Raw genomic sequence first — 19,508 nt, forward strand, 5'->3', positions numbered from 1 at the left:
CCCCTCGCCCGTGCCGAGCTCCCGAAACCCCCCCCTCTGCCAGCCGGCGCCTCCCGTGCCCCCGCGGCCCTTGCCAACGCTGCCGGAGAGCCCTTCGGCCCACAGGTGCTATCGCTCCCCCGGGACCGCCGGCCAGGGCTGGCAGCGTGGGCTGGACGGGGGCCAGCGGTAAAATTAGAAAGTGTCTCCCTGCCAGCCCCGTCCCCGAGCTGCAGGGGCCAGCTGAGCCCGGCCGCTAACCTGCACCGTAACCCTTCTTGTCCCCCATTTTGTAGGCTGGCAGAGTTTCTAGAAAGCCGGGAATTTGCACGGCTTTTCTTTACGATGAACGGTCTCCAGCTACCCCAGAGAGCCGGGCCCGCAGGCTGACGGGGCAGAGGGAGGTGGGTTTCTTTTTTTGAGGGGGGGTGGGTGTCCTTTGGGACAGCCCGGCTTGCACCCCGCAATTCCCTTCGCTGCCATCCCTTTACACGCCGAGCAGCCCTGCAAAGACCGATCCTCCTCGCCGCAAATGGCTGCTCGTGCCCCATTTCCAGCCCCTTTCTCCCCGCCGCGGCTGCTGCCCTCCTCTCCCCTCCTCCTGCAGCGGTTATCGTTATTATTTAGACTCCCAAGCATCCTTTAACTTTCTGCCGGGGGAGAGGATCAAAAGAGAAAGCCTTTTAAGGATTTCTACCAGCGCCGGGAAGCGAATCCCCCCCAGCGAACAGGGCTGCTGGGGGATTTGAGTGTAGACAAGTGCTTAAAGCCGAAAAGGGCAGAGAGAGGGGAGGGGGAGCTGGGGGCACGCTCTGAAACCAAACCCCCCCCCAAGCCAAACCGCAGCTCCTTCCTCTGCTTTAGGAAACGGATCCCTCCTGCGATTTCCTTTCAAAGGTGACTTGTAACCTCTTCATTAGGGTCGGCTTTGGCAGAGCGCTCACGGTGCAGCTGGCAGGGCCAGCCCGACGGTGCTGCGGCTTTGGGGGGGAGCGCACTTGCCTTTCCAAGGGTGGAAAATAAACACAGCAGCTCGCAGCAGCTGCTCCGCGGGAGTACCGGCGCCCTGGCCACGCTCTGATGGGTACCATGGACTTTAAGACAGATCCCAGTGCAGTAACGATCAATTTGCTGCTTATTGTCCACCCCGAGGAGACAGCGAGCAAGCAGAAAGGGCAGAGAGAGAGGCAGACGGAAGGCACCCGAAGCGCAGGTAACGTCCCGCCTGCAGTCGGTGCGAGGGAGGGGAGGGCTGCAGGTGCAGCACCAGCTGCCCCGGAGACGGTGAAGCAAAGCAGCAGCTTTGGAGCAGGGTTTGGGCTTTTTTCCCCCTCCACTCTCTTTCTCCTCTTTTCCTTTGCAAACATGCTGCAACCCCCCCAAACTTTAGACTTTTTTTTTTTTTCTTTTTTTTTTTCCCCCCAGAAACCCAGCGTGCCTTCGCTGGTCCTCCTGGTGCAGGAGAGCCCTCGCTCGTGCAGTGTTGCATGCTGCATGTGGCTCGGTGTCTGGCTCTGGTGCATGCAACCCAGGGTGCAGGAGGAGCTGACACACACACAGATACTAATCTGAGGACCATGTTTGCACCTCGCTCCGTCCCGCGGTGCCCTGAGATGCCTCCACGGGCTCTATCGGCTGCGCAAGGGGAGCGGGGCGATAGCTCGGCAGTTTCACCCCAGCCCAGCGCCTACTACAACGGAGTACAGGGACAAAACTGTTTTGTTTGAAGCGTGTCTAGGCTTTGTCTCCAAGGATGACTACCCTGAGCCATTTATAGCTACAGTTTGGGACAGTCTCCCTGGCCCAGCTCCTATTCTTCAGGGGATCTTCCAAAAAGCTAAGGCTGTGCTCTGCAACTGTAAGGGGAACCCTCCCTGCAGAAGTAAAAGGAGAAAAAGGAGTCTTCCTGCTCTAAAACCTTGGGGAACAGCTAGATTTTCAGACAACCAGTTTCCAGGCTAGCAAGGACAGGCAGAAGTTGCGTTCGTGCTTCACCTAACAGGGCATCCAGCACCTACCCAAATACAAGCAAGCCCTGCGGAAGCAACTTAGACGCGGACTGTTGCACTTTCCTCCTCCTGGTACTCTATGCTCTAGCAACAGGGGCTGCCACAAACGCTGCAGATCAGACAGGGAAGGTGGATCCCGATGACACCCAGGTTCAGCTGGCATGATGAGTTACAGGAAAGGTTTTGGGGTGCTGGGGCTCCAGGCAGTGCCAGAACCTCATTCCAGGAGGCCAGCCTGCCACTCTCATGTTTGTGTTTTATAGGCGTGCAGGATGATGGAAATGGGAACAGCAGATCAGAGCCACCTCAGAGGAGAGACCTTAACGGTAGGTCATCTTCTCACCCTATTGATAAACCAACCACAGTACATCAAACCCATCTGCAAGCTCTTAGCACCCAGCTGCGTCTCCTGAAACAGCCCGTCCCTTTCCAGCACCTTGGGGGGCTTTGACAGAGACACGCAGAGGCCCTGGGGCCACGTGCCGTGGGAAGCGTCCCCTCCGCGCCCTCCCCTGCCCCGTGGCCAGGACGCACATCGGTGGCACTGCAGAGCCCACGCACGGCAATCTGCTGGGGACTCTCCTGCGAGCTGCCGTGGAGCTCGGTCCTATTTCAGGTGCATGGAGCTCTTACGTTTCACAGCCAGCTGATGGCGGGGGAAATGCAGTGCCCCAAATTGCTCAGGTTGCAGACGGAGCTTCCAGAGACTTCCCCAGCACTCACGCAGCTTAGGCAGGGTCTGGGGCGTGCAAGAAACCTTTGGGGTTTCAACCCATCTATCCACCAGTCCTTTCTCCATCTCCCACGCCAAGTGCGATTGTTGATAGCAATCCGGAAATGGCGTGGCTGCTAGTTTTGAACATTCCCCTGCCAGTTCCTCACACCCCCCCCGCCCCCCCCGACCTGAAATAGTTTGGAAGGAACATCTGAAGGGGTTACCTCCACTGCAGGCAGCCAGGCTGCAGGACTGCGATGCCTCAGGACAGAGCAGCTCCCGGGGAAGGGAAGCCCACCATCCAACCTGCTTTCCCGGTAGTCTAAGCCTAACGTGGTGTCTAGCAGAGACAGGCGGGGGGCAAAGGTAAAGCAAGACAACGGGTAATTCTCACGGTACCAGACAGGGGATTCTGGTTATACCAAACAGGAGCTTTGCTTCTGCGGGCCAAGCAGTGGCAGTGTAACAAAAGCCGTTACGATGCTCGATAGGAGCCCTGGTCCAAGCCCCTCTGGAATCAGGGGTGCCTGGACAGCGCTCACAGACCGCGAGCAAGCAGTATTTCATGCAAGGTGCATCTTTGGGGTTTTTGCGGGGGTTTGGTCTGGTTCGTTTTTTTGGGGTTTTTTTTTTACAAATCTGTCTCAGACACCAGATAACAAAAGGCTCCACTCTGGGAAGCAGATAAATATTCAACACTCTCTCCCTCTTCCATCACGCTCAAGAGGGTCTGCAACCGGAGCTACAGAGACAAGTCAGAGCCTCCATTACGAGTGAGAGGACGGCATCGATCATTCACCACCCCAAACTAGTAGCATGCCTACGGGAAACCTTTCCTTGCAGCAATACCTTAGGCACAATTTAAATCCCCGCGAGGATTACTAAGGAATCCAGACGCCAGAGGAGCAGGCAGAGCTCTCGTTCCTCCAGCACCGCAGGGGTTAATAAATTCCCCTTTAATTAGCCGTGTTAACATCTTGGTGAAGCCTCTGACACCACCGAGCAGCTGGTGCTGCCGCAATATTTACAAAATGTATTACGTAAGCCTTGCCCCAACCCCGCCGAGGCAAACAGGCTGCGGCCCCGTGCCGCGCCACAAAATCCCATCATCCACAGGCCTGATCCTCATCACGGCCACCGCTACGAACGGTATCCGGCCTTCGGGACGAGCCGCGAAAACCAGGTTCCTTGTGCTGGTCTCTGGTGGCTGGCAGGACGGCAATCCCGTGACACTTTGAAAAGGAGCGAGGGATCGCCCTGGCATCCTGGCCAACGTCCACCCCGCCTCCGGCAAGGCTCGAGCATCCAAAGCCGCGCGGGAGCTACGGCTCGGTGTCGCCTGGCATTTGCTGACCGCCCTGGCTGTCAGCGCAGCCCGCGGGAGCAGATTTATGCCGTCTGCAACAGCACGGTCGTTCCCAGGCATGCTGGCTGCTCCCCACATCTCCCTCTGCCCCACGGACCCCTGGGCCAGCCCACGTCGCTGAGACACCCAGGGGCTCCCAGAGCACAGCGGGGAGAGACGGGGATGAGACGCCAACAACCGCACCAGCGCTCCCGCTCAGGGGCCGCGTCGCCCCCGAACTCCGCGCGCTGCCCTTCCCTCCCACCCACCTCTCCAAACGCGCACCCGCAGGTCCCAGCGCCCTCACCCCCCACCCTGCAGCGCCCGCTCCAGCCCTTCCCCGGGCTGGAGCGTCCCTCCGGAGCGGGGCCAGGTGCCCCTGGACCACGAGCCATCGGGCTTCGAAGCCAGAGAACGGGGTTGGGCTTCTCGTGTGGTTACTCACTCTGCTGCTGAGCAAAGGCAGAGGTTTAATCCGCCTCCCCACCGGGCACCTCTGCTCTCTTCAAGGCACCGAGACGTTTTTCTTTGTACAACCAGGTCGGCGAGTCTCCAGGGAGCCCTGCGAGCAGACGCAAGCCGTCACTTCGTACTCTAACGAAGGTAAGTGGCGACTCAAGGGAGAACGGGTTTTCAGAGCAGGGCTTCAGTGAGCACCTGCTCAAGGGGGTTTTTTTTTGTAATAAAATAACCTCAGAACGCACCAAAAGAGTGAAAGAGTCCCACCTTGGCAATTATGGGATCTTGAGCGTGAAGAATTAAAGATCCCAGGGGAGCCTGGAGAATCCTCGGGTCTTTCAGCGTGGATGCACGGAGGCAGGTCCTGGAGCACCCACCATCCCCTGACCACCAGGACACAGCGCAGACGTAATCGGAAAGCGTGGTAAGAACATCCTCCCGCCACCGTCAGATGTTCCAGCGCTGCCGGAAGGGCGCAAGGGCCAGAAGAAATAATATTGGCAGAAGTTTAGCTTCAGACGGCTGGTTGCAGAAGTCCTTTCATAGGGTAGATCCTTGGAAGGAACGTCCCAAAGCACTTCACCGCCGAAGGACTCGTCCGGCTACAGAGAATGAGGAGAAATGCAAGTGTTTCTTTATGAAGGATGTCTTAGGAACAATTAAAAAAACCCAAAAACATCAGCAGCCACTTCATACCATTAGTTTTTAAAGCAGTGGACGTAGGGCTTTGAAAAATTTCTGTGGAATTATGGTTTTTTTTCACTTGTTAAATGCCTTTTAAACTTACTGGAAGAAGGCATTCCTCGTCGTTATATTTGTTTCTTGAAAACAAAGAATTTTAATTTATGGGGGAAAACTGAGAAAGTGGAAGTTGGCAAGAAAACTCACAAAAACCCGAAGATAAAAAATAATCCTGAGAAATAAGAAAGGACCCTTGAAAATATAGAAATCGTAAGGAAATGATACTGTTTGCACAAAGTCCTATCTTTGAGAAACAACTTCATTTTACCTTTGAATTAACATGCACCAACCAGCTCTAATTTTGACACTCTGATATGTGCAAGCATCCCACAACTGAAGTAAAATTCTAGCATTTTACAGTTTTTAGAGTTTTTCTTGCCTTCTGCTTTTGGGGCTTTAAAGGTCATCAAACTTTTTTGTGTAATCACAGGAGATTAGAAAAAAAAAAAAACAACCAAGAACTTCTTTTGAAAATTAAATTTTGAGGAACAACTTATTCTTTGATGAAAGTGCAGATTCCTACCTAATTAGCTGGTTCCAAGAGCTGGCTTTCAAGGAAAACCCCAAATGTCACGAGACTCGATAAAGTTGTAGGAGGTAGCAGGTGCGAAGGGATGGCAGCCCCGAGGTGCGGTGGCATCTTGACCTTCAGTCTCCAAAGCAACTTCAGTCTGATCCGAAACGGGGAGCCCATGACCGCACTGAGATCCTCCAGGGAACCTCGGTGGTTGCAAAACCTTCTGAAATACTTGCAAAAAAAAAAAAAATAAAATAAAATAAATCACAGTCTCTTTCAAAAAGTTCAGGTAATTCATATAAGACACTCCCTAACTTTTTCCCTTGTACTTCTCTCTATGAAACTTTAATCACAAGACCCCCAGGTTTCCATCCAAGGTCGCTCTGGAGCATCACGGCACGCGGAAGTCCCACGGCGCGCCTGGACCGCAGCCGGCTTCTGCCAGGACGCTGCCTCTTACAGGCAACGGCCTCTGCCAGAGATTTTAATATCACAAGGCAAACCATTTTCAAAGCTCTGAGCCTTTTTCTGTTTGATTCCAAGAAGAATCAATGAAAGAAGTTGATTCTCTGCTTACCGTATCTCCATCAAAAGCTATTTCATATGGTGATAAACCTTTTTTTTAAGCTGCCCCATAATCCTCGCTGAGGACCTCTGCTTTATTTATGATCCGCTTTCTCAAATCACAAATTTTACAAATCACGCCGGAGGTGACCAGAGGCTTTCTGGCCATACAGTTTCTCTCAAGGGAGCTTTGCTTTGCCAGGAAAGCCAAGCGCTTCCGTACCTCCGCAATCGCCAGAGCTGCCACTTCTTTTGCTAAAGAACTGGCTTCAGCGATGCCTCGGCAGGCAATCCGCCCCTTCTCCTCCGCATCCCCGTTGGTTTTCCCTTTCTTAGGGAGTTTGTGGTGGTTTCTTGCAGGAACCCAAGTGACGGTGGAGATTCATCCCAAGGATACGACCCCACAACTCTTCAAAAAACTCTCCTTTGGAAAAGGTACAGCCCAGGCTTTGGAGCCCTGCAGAGGGGTGGGAGGGAGGAGGGGCCGCATCCTTCCCTTTGCAGAAGTAGGGAGGGCAAGAAGCCCTCTGGGAGCTCGAGGAGGTGCTGCACCCCTCAAGCCAGGGTGGGGGTTGCCACGATTGCACTAACCACGCTGGGGTTGTTGCAGGTCCCCGGAGGCTGCCCAGCCTGAGAGGTCAGGACAGCAAAGGTGAGGCTCTGCTCCACCACGGCGCGTGTCTCCAAGCTAGCCCTTGCCCGGGAGGTTGCTCCCAGGAGAAGACCAGCTCCCTTCTTCCCCTCGAGGCTCCTGAGAGGATGCCAACCCCCACGTCCACCCTCCCTGCCAGGCAGATGCTGCCAGGCCCTGCCAGCGCCTGGGGCTTGAGGAGCAAACTCCTTCTGCTCCCGGGAAGAGGGGAGTCCCCTCCTCCTCCTCCAGCTCTGGGATAAAGCAGGTGGTGATGGTCTGGGGGCCGCAGGGTCCCTCAGAAATCCTCCAGCTGCCGCAGAGCTCTCCGCGGGGTTATCGTCTAACAGCTCTGCCTTCTTCCATGCCTGGGGGTTTGGCCGGGTGGTGGGCAGGGGTTAGATGTCCCCAGCCTCGGGCTAGAACAGGAGATGCCTGGCTGCCGGGGAATGTTCTTCTGCAGAGCTGCAGGACGGCGGGGAGGGGACGCAGAGCGCACCGCGGCCCACGCGGCTTGCTTCATCCCTCTCCCCTCGGTGCCCACGCTCTGCGGGCTGTCGACATCCACATCCGTACGCAAGGGAATCGGCAAAGCAAACCCTCAATTTCAGCTTTTTTCCACCCAGAACCCCTTAGTTCTGTTTGTCTTTTTTTCTCCTGCTAAGAACTGCTCACCTCACACTCCCTTCCCCAATTTTCTAGGTAGCCAGCGGACCGAAGCCCCACGGCCACCAGGAGGAAAAGACCTGCACGGTAACTATCAGCTGTCCCCTCGCCCCACACCGGCGGGGCACAACGCGGGGCAGCCCCGGGTAGGAAACCCTTCAGTCCTAGAAACAGGCCTTCCCTTGCCGCAAGCCTAGACCGAAGCTCACAGACAAGGGATTTCATTTCTAGTATCACAAATAACATTCAGCTCCCCAGCCCCGTGTTCGTCGGGGACGGCAGATGGGGATGGGCTTTGGGAATGTCACACGTGCCCGAGACCTTCCCGAGGTTCCATGCCCGAGGAAGACTGCAAACAGGCAGGATGCACGCTTTCTAACTGCACGGGGCTACGCGAGTTACTGCAGAGCCCGCATCTGCGGGGAACCTTTGCAGCTATAACCTGACAAAGATGAAAACTGATAAACAATTTAAAAAAAAAAAAAAAATCAAAACCAACGCAAAACTCATCCTGTTCCCAAAAGCAAAAAGTAATTTTCTGAGCTGTAGAGAGTGGGAACCTTTAAATGGGTAAATCTGCTTTATCTCTCTTTAGGTCGGCATAATAGCCCTTTTCAGGGAAAAGCGAGATAAACAAACAAGGCTGTTAAAGAACCAGACACCGTGTGTCTACACGCTGATTTTGGCAGATTTTGGCAGACGGGCAGAGCTGCACCGTCACCGGGACGTGGGACGCCCCATAGCCCCCCCACCCGGGGCAGAGGTTTCCAAGAAGAGCGGGGCTCACATTAACAAAACACCTTTGCGAGTCAGGACTAGACCTTCTGGTCACCTCCCCAGTGGGCTGGAGCTGGCAGCAAAGGGGCCAGAGCCCCGGTTTGGGGGCACGGGGAGGGAGCAGGTGATGAATACAGATTTCAGAAGCACCGCCGGCTTCTGAGCGAGGACAGGATGCTCTCGGAGCCCCTGGTGCGTCCCGCTCCCACCGGCGCTCGCCGAGCAGGCAGCGGAGGGGCGTCCCGCTTGCTTAGCGGGGGCGACAAAGAAAGCGGTACGCAACCAGCCGAAGCCTCTGTGCCCCCACGCGCAGCCCGAGGCAATTCGCTTCTCCTTGTCACCTCTCTCCAGGCAGACAGCAGCTCTACGGCATCATTCAGTCACCTCTCCCAGCACTCCAGAGTCACGCAACAGCATTTTCACTTCGTGATCTCTTTTAAATCCTTTTTTCCCAGAGAAATAACAATCCTACAGAGATAGCTAGAAGAATCTCTTTAGTCCTGAATGGTTTTGACAGCCCATGACAGGGGGAGAGATTGCCGTAGAGCTCAATCCTTCTCTCACCAGCTCAGAAGAAAAGGGAACGCTGAGCAGACGGCGGGCTGGGGGAGACGTCCATCCGATACGTCTGCGCACCGAGCTCTAGCCGGATCACTCGGGTGCCTCACTGATGAGAGAGAACAGCGTCAGCTCGTTCAGAGGCTGTTAAAAAATAAGTTACCTGATTAATTAGGGCAGGTTATTAACCCTTTATTCACACGGAGTAGAACCAGGAGCCTGGAGCCCGCAAGGATGCCGAGGGGCAGGCACAGCAGTTTCAGTCCAACTGCTCCCCGCGCGCTTGAATTTGTGCAGAATCGTGGCCCTTGACCGTACGAAATAGCCATTGCTTTCGGCAAAACTACGGAAGAAATGCAGCTGAGTTTTTTAAAAAGTCATGGTTTTGCCAGGGCGTCCACAGCGCAGGTTTTCCCCGATACTCCTGCACTGCATCTTGTGCACCTCCGCATAATATCCTGGGATTTCCTACACTGTTACGCGGTGCCAAAGGTGCGGGGGCACCTCCCGCTCCAGCATTGCCCAAATTATACCAGACGGGATGGCTCCTGCTTTCCGTGCAGCTGGCAGGGACCCTCTGCGAGTGCCCTCGCGTCCTCCGCTCCCTAAGCGCCCGCTGATGGATGCCTCTGCGGCTCGGGCAGGAGCTCTGCCCTGTCCCCTCGTTCAAGCGTACGGCCAGGAAAAATGCCCCCCTCCCTTCCCGAGGCAATGACAACTCATTTCTTCCCAGCATATCCATGGGACAAATCCTCTTTGAAATCCATGCCAGTGGATCTGCAGCAATTTGAGAAGCTGGATGCCTACGCATTAAAAGTAAGTCTTGCTTTTGCCTCTGTCCTCCTCCCAGCTCCCCTGCGGAACCGTTCCCCGAGACCTGGCTACCAGCGCTAACACCAGCTTGGTCTGAGCTAGTGGGGCAAGCGCCTCAAAATCCCCCAGACAAGGGAAAAACCATTTCCCTGCAAACAGAGATCCCACTCTAGGCCAGAAACTACGACCAAAAATCCTTCTTGCTTGAAACACGGCTTTGTGTTTCTGTCTTTAATGAGGAGGCGGGGTCTCACCAGCTTTAGAAGAACAAGGGAGCGGGGAGGGAGATCTACCATTTCTTCACCACGATCTTGCAATGCTTCCTCCTCGCAAACAGGTAAACGTCAAGAACAGCGTAGAGGAACTCGTTAAAGCCCTGCTTAAACAAGCCCGGACTGATCTGGAGAAAGTCCGAGCCATATGGATGTGGATATGCCATCACATAGGTAGGTCACATCTTCAGCTAAGGCTGTCCCCGTCCCCGTTACTCTGCCCTTGCAGTTCCCTATGTGTCTGCGGGGGGTTTCCCTCGCCTCGTCCACATCCGGACGCGCTGCGGCGCGGTGCCATTCGCCGGCCAAACGGGCCAGCTGACGGAGAGCACCAGAGCAATTTGGGAAGCACTGGCCTGAGATCAGCAGAGCTTTGCCAGCAACTGCTCGGTCAGCGTAGTCGGGTCAGTCCCAAGCAGCTTCAATCTTGCCCTTAAACATGCAGACTGCTGATTTCACTGCGTTTCCTGAAACCGAGCACTCGACTCATGCCCGCGCCGAGCTCCCGTTGGCCGCTGATCGTTCATTAACTCATTTCTGCCTGCGCCACATCCTGTTGGGACAGCCGGTCTGGTCTGAGTCGGTCTGTTTGCATTCACAGGATGTCTCTGATCCCGACAGGTACGCTGTCATCTCCTTGCAAGATTTTTCTTTTTTTTTTTTTTTTTTTTTAACACCATCTCAGCCCCGGTTCTCCTGCCTTCCTGCAGAGACTGACCCCTATTTACATGCACAAAAAATAAACACACTGCTAGGAATTTAAATCGGCTTGCAAAAACGCCGTGTATCCATCCTGGCAGAGCACGGACGATATAAACTCCTTCCTTGCTTGGATTTTAAGCGGGAGCGCTGCTCCCCGGGTGTCTCTCCCCACCCGATTCACCTCCCTGCCTGCAATGGACTGCTACCTCCATGCAGCAGTAGCACTAAAATAAATTATTTTAGCTATCATTTCTAGCATAAATAGAGCCACGTGCAGCCAGCTAGCTCTCCGTTCCCCTCAAAGTGCTCTGCGGCTTTGCTGGTGGCCCAGCTTCTCCCTGAGCCCCACGAGCCAACCCTAAAGCAGCCGTCAGCGAAGCCCCTTCGATAAAAGGCAAGCGGTTGCAGCATGCCGTCAAAGCACAAATACAGCGCGTCGCCAGCTTTTTTTTTCTTTCCCCCCTCCTCTTCCACAGCATCAAGGGGAGGATGAATCAGCTGATGCAGCATTCCTTAGAGCTTTGTCAGAAAAATACGTTCGTTATTTTCAGAAAGAGGTTGTGGACGTGACCGAGGTTGGTCGGTATTGAATTAACCTTCCCAGACCAGTTCCTCGAGCTCTGTCTGAAGGGACCCTGCTGTGCCGCTTCTCTGCGTTCATTCAAACAAATTATGATTTCCTGCACTTCCAGGTATTAATATGACTCACTTGCAATAAATTATTTCAGGTATTTCCCAACGAGCTACTCTTCAGGTATTTTTTAATACAAATTGCTTGTTAAGAGTGCAAAAAGCTCAATGGTTTCCTCTGACAGTAACACGAGTCCAACTCTTTAAATGCAGAGCTCTGGTTTTTACCGGGAGCTCTTGAGACTGCAGATCCCCCTGCACCAGGGCAGCGCCTGGGGACGCCCACTTTCTCCAAAAAAAGCAGATTTTTTCCTCCCATTTGGGTTCGACTGCAGAATCCCGGCCCAGGCTTAGAAGAAATGGTGATAAGGGACAGACCTTGTCCCTCTCCCCCCCAGCAGCCGTCCGCGACATCCTTGTGCGGCACGTTTCTCCTTGCTCGCGCTCATGGAGATGAAAAACAATCCGAGGGTTGCTCCTGCTGCCCGTCCATCCCGCTGCCTCAGGCTTTTGGATGAACTTTCGTTTGTGTTCCTTCCCGCAGAATACGACGTAGTGGGCTACCATAACAAAAGCCAGCTGTCGAGCAAACCCATAGATGTGCTTCAGACGGGGAAGAGCATTTGCGAGGGGTACGCTGGGCTCTTTGAACACATGTGCAGGTAAACAAAGCTCAGAAAGATTCGGTGCCAGGGAGAGTTAACATTCATTGTCATCCCCGTGCCTCTTCTGTCTGCCTTTGCGCTGACTGATGTGACTTTAAGCAGCACGTGGAACTTTAGCTTTCAAACCATGCTGTGGAAAAATAGCGAGTCCTAGAAAGGTCAATTTTGCTTCCTCCTCCACCCCCTCCACCCCCCCACCTCCCAGCATAATTTACTTTGTGCCATCTGCTGAGCTTCGCATTGCATTAACATAATGGCAGATGAAAACACAGAGCTAATTTGGTTAGAAGAGGCTAGGTTTTCCCTTTGAGTATCTGTACGTGAAGGTTAAAAGCACGGCAAGGCTGAAACAAGGAGGAGCGTTGTCTCCAACATGCTCCCATGCAAGAGGTAGGCACAGTCCCAGAAGGAGCTTTCCCAAAACCTTCTGGAGATGCCCTCTCCCCTCCCTGACAGAATTACAACGCTTACCACACCGTTCTCAGCATCACCGTTGAGGCCAGGCAACCCTCGAGCACCGCAGCAAGGAGCAGCATCTCACCTCTCGCAGCGGTACGCAATAGTTTGCCTTAGAGGAGTAGCAAAGGCAACGAAGGTGCCTTGGTAAGTTTGGGACCAGCCTCATGTATGAGGTTGGTCCGAGAGGAGAAAAGTGGACCCGACGACTCCGGGACACAGAATTGGAAGGGGCCTCCTAATGCCAGAAAGCAGCGGTGTACTTTCCTAAGAGCGTGGGCTTGCGTGGTGGCTCTCCCAAGGAGGACCTTCTCAGCAGAGCAGCTTCCGTCTACAAGTCAGCTTTGGAAAAAATTAAAGACCAGTCATTAATTGGCATGTGTAAGTAACAATTGGCTTTCCACACCATCCAAAAAGATTTGGGAAGGTTTTCACCATGAGACAAATAAAATCTACAGGGAAAAGGACAGATTTTTAAAAAAATAATACTAATACTGTGCCAGACGCTAAAGCGATGCATGCTTCCAACCAGTAACATATCCCACAATATCTGGTCTTGCTTTCTAAAGAGTAAAATAAAGAAATAGGATGATGAAGTATGAATTTGTAACTGCATCTTACGGAACAGTTATTAGCAGTTAGAAGTGGGGGAAATTTGCATCTGTTCATTAAAAAGCATATGCTTAGTTCATTAAAAACATTAATCTTTCCAAGGATATGTTTTACTATTTAAAGGCTCTGTTGACGTACTCTTAATTCCTCAGTTCCAGGTTGATTATTCATTTTGTGATTCAGGAAACCTCCCAGTCATCCAGCCTGTTACTTTTGTCAAATACCAGCTAAATGTTTAGCTCTTTTCCCAAAAAAAATCTCTAACCGAAGACATCCACTCTTTCTTGCAAGGGGATCTCCTCATCCCTTCTCCTTGTGCACCGTTCAAGTCTTATGCTGAGTTGAAGCACAAAGGCAAGAGGCAAAGAGCAATTGCCCTATATAAAGATTTTTCAGAGCCAAGTTTTGGGGGGAAAAAAAGGTCTTTTAACATGCTTTTTTCTCCTCGCTCCTGTTGAGGCAACTTTAACAAACAACCCAATTTGCCAGTCACCAGGAGTCCCCCCTCAAAGGTCCCGCTGAAGTCAAGGGCTGACGCTGATTGAGTCCTCCTTGTCCCAGTGCCAGCAGAGAGAAGAGCTCCTGCTGCAGACACAACTCCGCCACCTCCGACTTGTCAGACTTGTCCCATGAAGCCGGGACTCCCGTCCCAGAGGAAAGGTGGGCACGCGTCGTGGGAAGCCGGCCGCAAAACATCAGTTTCCAAACGTCAGGTGTAACAGCAAGGAACGTAAACACGGGCTTCTGACCAATATTTTCACGGCGTATATCAAGAATTGGCTTCTCAGCTGACAACCAAACTCAAAGGGGGTAGCGCGGCTGAGTGAATCAGGGAGTGTAAATTCAAGAATTCAGTTTAGGACAGAACCTAGCAGTCCAGACCTGGGCAGAAACTCCCTTACCAGAATTAACCGTGGAGGCAAAACAATTATTTGCACTTGAGAGGTTTCAGCACGACCTCTGGGAGTAGAGCCGACCGCACTCCCTACGGTTGGATCTGACCACTTAGCTGCTCCTTGTTCATAATTAGTCTGCAAATAATCCAGGTTTCACATCCTCTTGCTTTTCCTGTTTTCTGTAGTCAGTAGCTTTCCTTCCTTTGAGGCGCAGGAATGTACACCCACCTACCACAAGAATAAACCATTCTGTCTCCCTCTGGAGAAGCCAAATTTGCTTCTTTTTTAGATGAAATCATCAAAGTCAACCTGAAATCAAAGGGAAGAAGGAGATGCCACTGAATTTCCGTGACACCTGTAGCAAGATCCAGATTATTTCCCACTCTTTTTGAAGCAGAAAAGCAACTTTGCTTTTAACCTCCTTGCTGCACCAAGCAGATGTTGCCAACTGCTTCTTCCAGTCCACCTCGTATTTAGGTCATCTTCTACCATCACATTGCCAACTTCAGGTATTTCTGGAGATCATCTCCATCTTCTCTCTGCCTGGTTAATTTAGCTGTATAAAGTCATTTACACAAGAACAGACACCATCACTCTTTTCACCGATACAGGATTGCTCTTTTACAGGATGTTTCAGCCTGTTTTTTTGTTCTGTCCATTATTAGAGAGACCGCTGTTTAAATGCTCTGACCTTTCTTTTGGGAACTTTGAACGCATCCAAGCACAAACTCTTCTTGCTGCTTTGCTAACGTTCACTGTAAGCGAGAGTGCAGAGAGAATGAAGGGCAGAACTTGTCCCTTAACGTTCTCTCCAAATATCCCAGCTAACAAGAATGTCTAGAGAAGCCTGGAAGGATTAGACACCAATCCCCATGAAATTGGTGGGAATTTGGTACTTAGCTCCTGTTAGGCCCCTTTGAAACTCCCGGGCCAGCTCCTAGTCTCAGTTACACCATGTAAATCCAAGCTCTCACCAGTCTTGTCAGCGGAGTTGCTCCAGATTTACTGCCCAGCTCCGCGTTAGAATTTGGCTCGCAGGCGACCACGGGCTGGCAAAGGCTTTACAGACCACCTGCGGCACCAGGTTTCTCAGTGGCATTCCTTCCAGTCTTGCCACCCTCGTTTCGAACGCCTCGTGTGACAGCACCTTGCTATCGCCGTGTAACGGCCCACGCTGGCTTGCGCGCTCCCTCCGCTGCTTTGCTAACCATCTGGGGTACTGCCACGTTTCTCTTCTCCGTATCATTTTGCCTATTCTCTGCAGGCTACCCAACGTCAGCTCCCGATCAGCCCTTTGCAGTTGTGATTCTATATTTGATACTCTTTCTTAAAGAATTTCACAAAGAATGTAAGAACTTAATTTGCTGCTCTTAAAGAAAGAGTATCAAATAGCTAAGTAACACAAAGAGGTCCAGGTCTGAGTTCAGGAAGATGTATGAGAAGCTGAAATGACCACCTTCCCTCTAAATCAGCATCACCTCCGTGAAAAAAGCAATCCTCCCTCTGAGCGCGACTGCACTGCCAATTACCAGCCAGTATCTGTTACCAGACCTCAGCTTCTTAACAACCATGCTAATTATCTTCCCCATAAATATCACTTTTCTTCTGAGTTAAACCCACATTATGCAGACAATCTCGCTCTTGAAGTGGGCACAGTTTATTACTTAAGGTAGCTGTTCCATTTAATGTACTTTTCAATGAAGAGGAAAAATGTCAATACCATCCTACACAAAAGACAATCCTCTAAGTGAAGCAATTTTAGATTAATGCTGAAATAAGATGCCAATGTTAGAATCCATTGCTATCAACAGCAGAGAGCTTATTAACACAGTGCTTATTTAAATCTTATTTACACATCAACACAGGTATTCTTTTTTTTTTAAAAGAGACTATTTAATCATTTGCACCCAGGGCAAGCACAAGCTCACTCTTTAAAGAAACTAAATCAGCTTCCACAATCCCATGAGGTTTAGATAGCTTAGTCGGTGTCAAACACCGGGTCTACTGTTACAGAGAGAACACAAGCATGAACAGACGCACTTTTAATTTATAATTACACGGGCTAATTGTGGACAGCATCAAAGGGATTCCACTGAGTAACAAGACAGAGAGCAATTAAGCACACTTCATCTTTGTCACCCCCCTCTAACAACGCTGAATTGATGGTGCGCTGGAGAAAAAGCGAGGGAATATGCAAAAACAGGAAGAGAGAAGACCCTTCCTCCAGCGGGACGCTCTCTCCAAGCGCCCATGCAAAGACTACAAGAAAGAACGGCCCCAACACCGGGCATCGTTACCTTGGGTTACTCTCGCCTGCCCACCCCATATGAAGACGTTCACTAGCACAGCCCTGAAAAATACGGACTCTACGTGATGTCAGCGGTGAAAGGGGAGAACTTGCAATAACCTAGACATCTAGCACAGCAGTCTGTCACCAGGGTCAGAAGTTTCAGAGTTTTCAGAGAGAGGTACACTTGCACGCTCAGACATTTAAAGCTCCAAACTCCCCTGGGACTCAACTGCAAGGAGGAGCCCGAGGAGCTGATGGAGCTGGTCCACTTGACTACAGGATCGAAGTTCTGCAGACGTACTGAACTTTTTTTCACAAAAGTACACCGAACGGTTTAAAACAGAAGTCTCCTGCTGCATCTCATTGTTTCCTTTTAGCATTGCAGGAATCCAGTGCATGAAGCTATCGGGATACTCCAAGGGCTACGGGTACAAGATGGGGCAGACCTTTACGGGGGACTCCGACCACGCCTGGAACGCCGTCTACCTTGACGGAAGGTGGCATTTACTCGACAGCACCTGGGGAAGTGGTGCTGTTGATGATTCTTTTACCAAGTTCACCTTCAGGTAAAGAACCATCCCCTGTGTTAATACAGAAACCAACCCCAAAGGCAGAAGAAAGCCAACGGGCACGATAACACCAAACGGTGACAAATTTTAGGTCCCACAGCAAGACCCAAAGCCCCGAGGAAGGTCCCTGGGCTGCCTATACAAGGGATGGAGCATGTACCTGTAGAAAGGCAGCAGCCCCGAGCAGCAAGCCACATAGCTGCTACAAGTGAGCTTGTTTTGCTTATCGCTTCTTCGGTCTGTGCAATACTAGGTGGCACTTGCTTCACGGCTTTCAGCTGCCTGAGAGGGGGTGCCTCCACACTCTCAGACGACAAGCAGTGCCTCCCTCTTTCCTTGGGAGCCCATCGTTGCAGGGGGTAGTGCAAATACTCTAGTTGTATCCAAAAGCTCAGCATTTGCCCTGGAAATAACGGAAGGCCAAAGCTCACGTTCCCTCTCTGCCTGGAGAATTTCAAACCCATCGATCTCAGTTTCTCAGCAGCTGAAAACACTCCAACTACCTCCTGCTGAAATCACCACCACCGTGCAGGGGAAGAATTAACCATTTATATAATTACTCATTTTCCTTTCATCTCTTCCTTCTTCTTCCAGGTACAATGAGTTTTATTTTCTGACTCACCCGGCTCTCTTCATTAACAATCACTTCCCAGATAACAGTAACTGGCAGCTTCTTAAACCAACCCTGACATTGAAAGATTTTGAGAACAACATGCTGCACAACAGTAATTTTTACATGTTGGGCCTGCTGACCGCGCACCCGGAGACAGCTGTCATCCAAACAGGTAACACGCTGCGGAGGGGAAGCTGCAGAGCATCCTTCGTTACGCAGCCCTGCATCCACCACACACCGTCGTGCGTGTAGCGAGTTACATTTCCAGCTTGGTTCTGGCAAGCAGAGTGCACTCAAAGCTCTTGGGGCAGAGGAAAGTCTTTTTTTCTTTCTTTTTTAATATTATTTATTAGCAAACCTGGCTTGAAAATGAGATTAAAACTCTTTACAGTGTTCCAAAAGCTTGACTTATTGAATGATGGATAAACAGGCACCACTTTATGCAATCCTCAGCACTCTGAGTAAGTCCAGCAGCAATTTTAATGTAAAACTATTCAGGTAACACCACTGAACTACAGGGCCCACATTTAAGATCACCTTCCTCGGATTTTAAAAGAGCTGCAGGAGGTAAAACTTAAAGGCAACAACATTTTAGAACTTAATGTTGCCTCCAAGCTCTTTGGGAAGAGGTTATCCCTATCTACGTACTGGAGGGTTCCTGCGCTCTGCTCTGAAGCCTCTTGGAATAACCATTCTGGACTAGCAATCAGGTCTAATCACATCTAATTAAGCCCTTCCCGAGCACGTGGGCTGACGGTACTTTCACTTACATTTCACACAGGTTTTCATATTCTGTAGGAACACAGCTCCATTTCAGTGTATATCGAAAGAGGATAAACGCACGGCTCCAAAACAAAGGCCACTCTTCACCTCATTCTTTTTGAGGGACACTGGTCTGAGCAGACAGCTTGACAAGCTACGTATGACCTGTCGGTTGCAGCTTTTTCTTTTACTATTAGGGAAGCAGCAATTTATTGGCACAGATTAGTCTTCCCAGAACAGGGTGTAGTGCAAAAAAGATGTACTGAAACTCCTATGCAGTCTCTTTTCTTTTGCATTTCGTAGTAAATGGAAAAGCCTCTGTATCAGTGGATTGCCGTTCTGCCACATTATTTACATTTAAGCTGAAGGGAACAGATGAACACGGTTTAATGACTTTGAAAAAACACGGAATGAAGCTGGAAATCTACCCACAGAAGACAGGGAGTCACAAGCTGCAGATCTTTGCCAAGCCCTCCAAAGCCTCAGAGGAGGTCTACAAGTGCGTGTTAGAATACGTGGTAGAGTGCAAGTCTGTGGACAAGGCCATGCGTTTCCCCAAGGACCTGCATCAGCCCGTTGGACCAAGCTGGTTCACAGAGCGGCAAGGGTTCCTGAGGCCGTCACACCCCGACCCCATCATTCACACCAACGACGGACGGTGTTCCGTCACCTTTACCCTGGGCAAAGACATAAGTGTCTTAGCCTCGCTGCACTCCGAGAACAGCAGCCTGACGGAGGATACGAGAAGGCGGCACATCATGCAAATCCATCGTGGGAACCAAATTGAGTTGAAGATCCATCTCCCCCACGCAGGCAACTTTGTTCTGAAAGTCTATGCCAAGAAGAAGTCAGATCCTGGCAATTATGACTACATCTTCAACTACCTCATCGCTTGCCTGAACACTGAAGTGAAGTGGCCAGCTTTCCCGCAGAGTTACACCAAGTGGGCGGAAGATTATGAAATACTGGAGCCACTCTCTGGCTTGCTGCCGGCGAATCGCAACGTTCAGTTTAAACTCAAAATGCACGGGATAGCAAAGGTGCTAGTTCAAGCGGAGAACGCTTATCCTCTCACCCAGAGTAGGGGCTACTGGGAGGGAACCTGCAACACTTCGGGGTGCAGAGAGGTGTTTGTGATGGTGCATGAGAACGCTAACCACAGCTTTTACTCACACGTCCTGAAATACGAGGTTGAGACCCAGTAACAACCCCTCCTTGTTCTTTCACTCACCAACATTTCCGACGTGCCCAAAACCAATACAGCTTT

The 19,508-nt window shown here is 51.4% G+C and overlaps 1 protein-coding gene across 1 annotated transcript; it reads left to right on the forward strand.

Annotated features, from left to right (window-relative positions):
* The first annotated feature begins 1,059 nt into the window (after window positions 1-1,059).
* Window positions 1,060-19,489, forward strand: KY (kyphoscoliosis peptidase). Its single transcript, XM_054835025.1, has 12 exons — window positions 1,060-1,192; window positions 2,252-2,314; window positions 4,589-4,651; window positions 6,690-6,764; window positions 6,940-6,981; window positions 7,663-7,713; window positions 9,695-9,777; window positions 10,112-10,220; window positions 11,923-12,040; window positions 16,675-16,863; window positions 17,461-17,651; window positions 18,545-19,489. The coding sequence occupies exons 1-12, from the start codon at window positions 1,060-1,062 to the stop codon at window positions 19,444-19,446; spliced, it is 2,019 nt and encodes a 672-aa protein (XP_054691000.1). The 3' UTR covers window positions 19,447-19,489.
* Window positions 19,490-19,508: the final 19 nt, after the last annotated feature.

Source organism: Grus americana, chromosome 9, assembly GCF_028858705.1.
Source record: "Grus americana isolate bGruAme1 chromosome 9, bGruAme1.mat, whole genome shotgun sequence".
Classification (NCBI taxonomy): Eukaryota; Metazoa; Chordata; class Aves; order Gruiformes; family Gruidae; genus Grus; species Grus americana.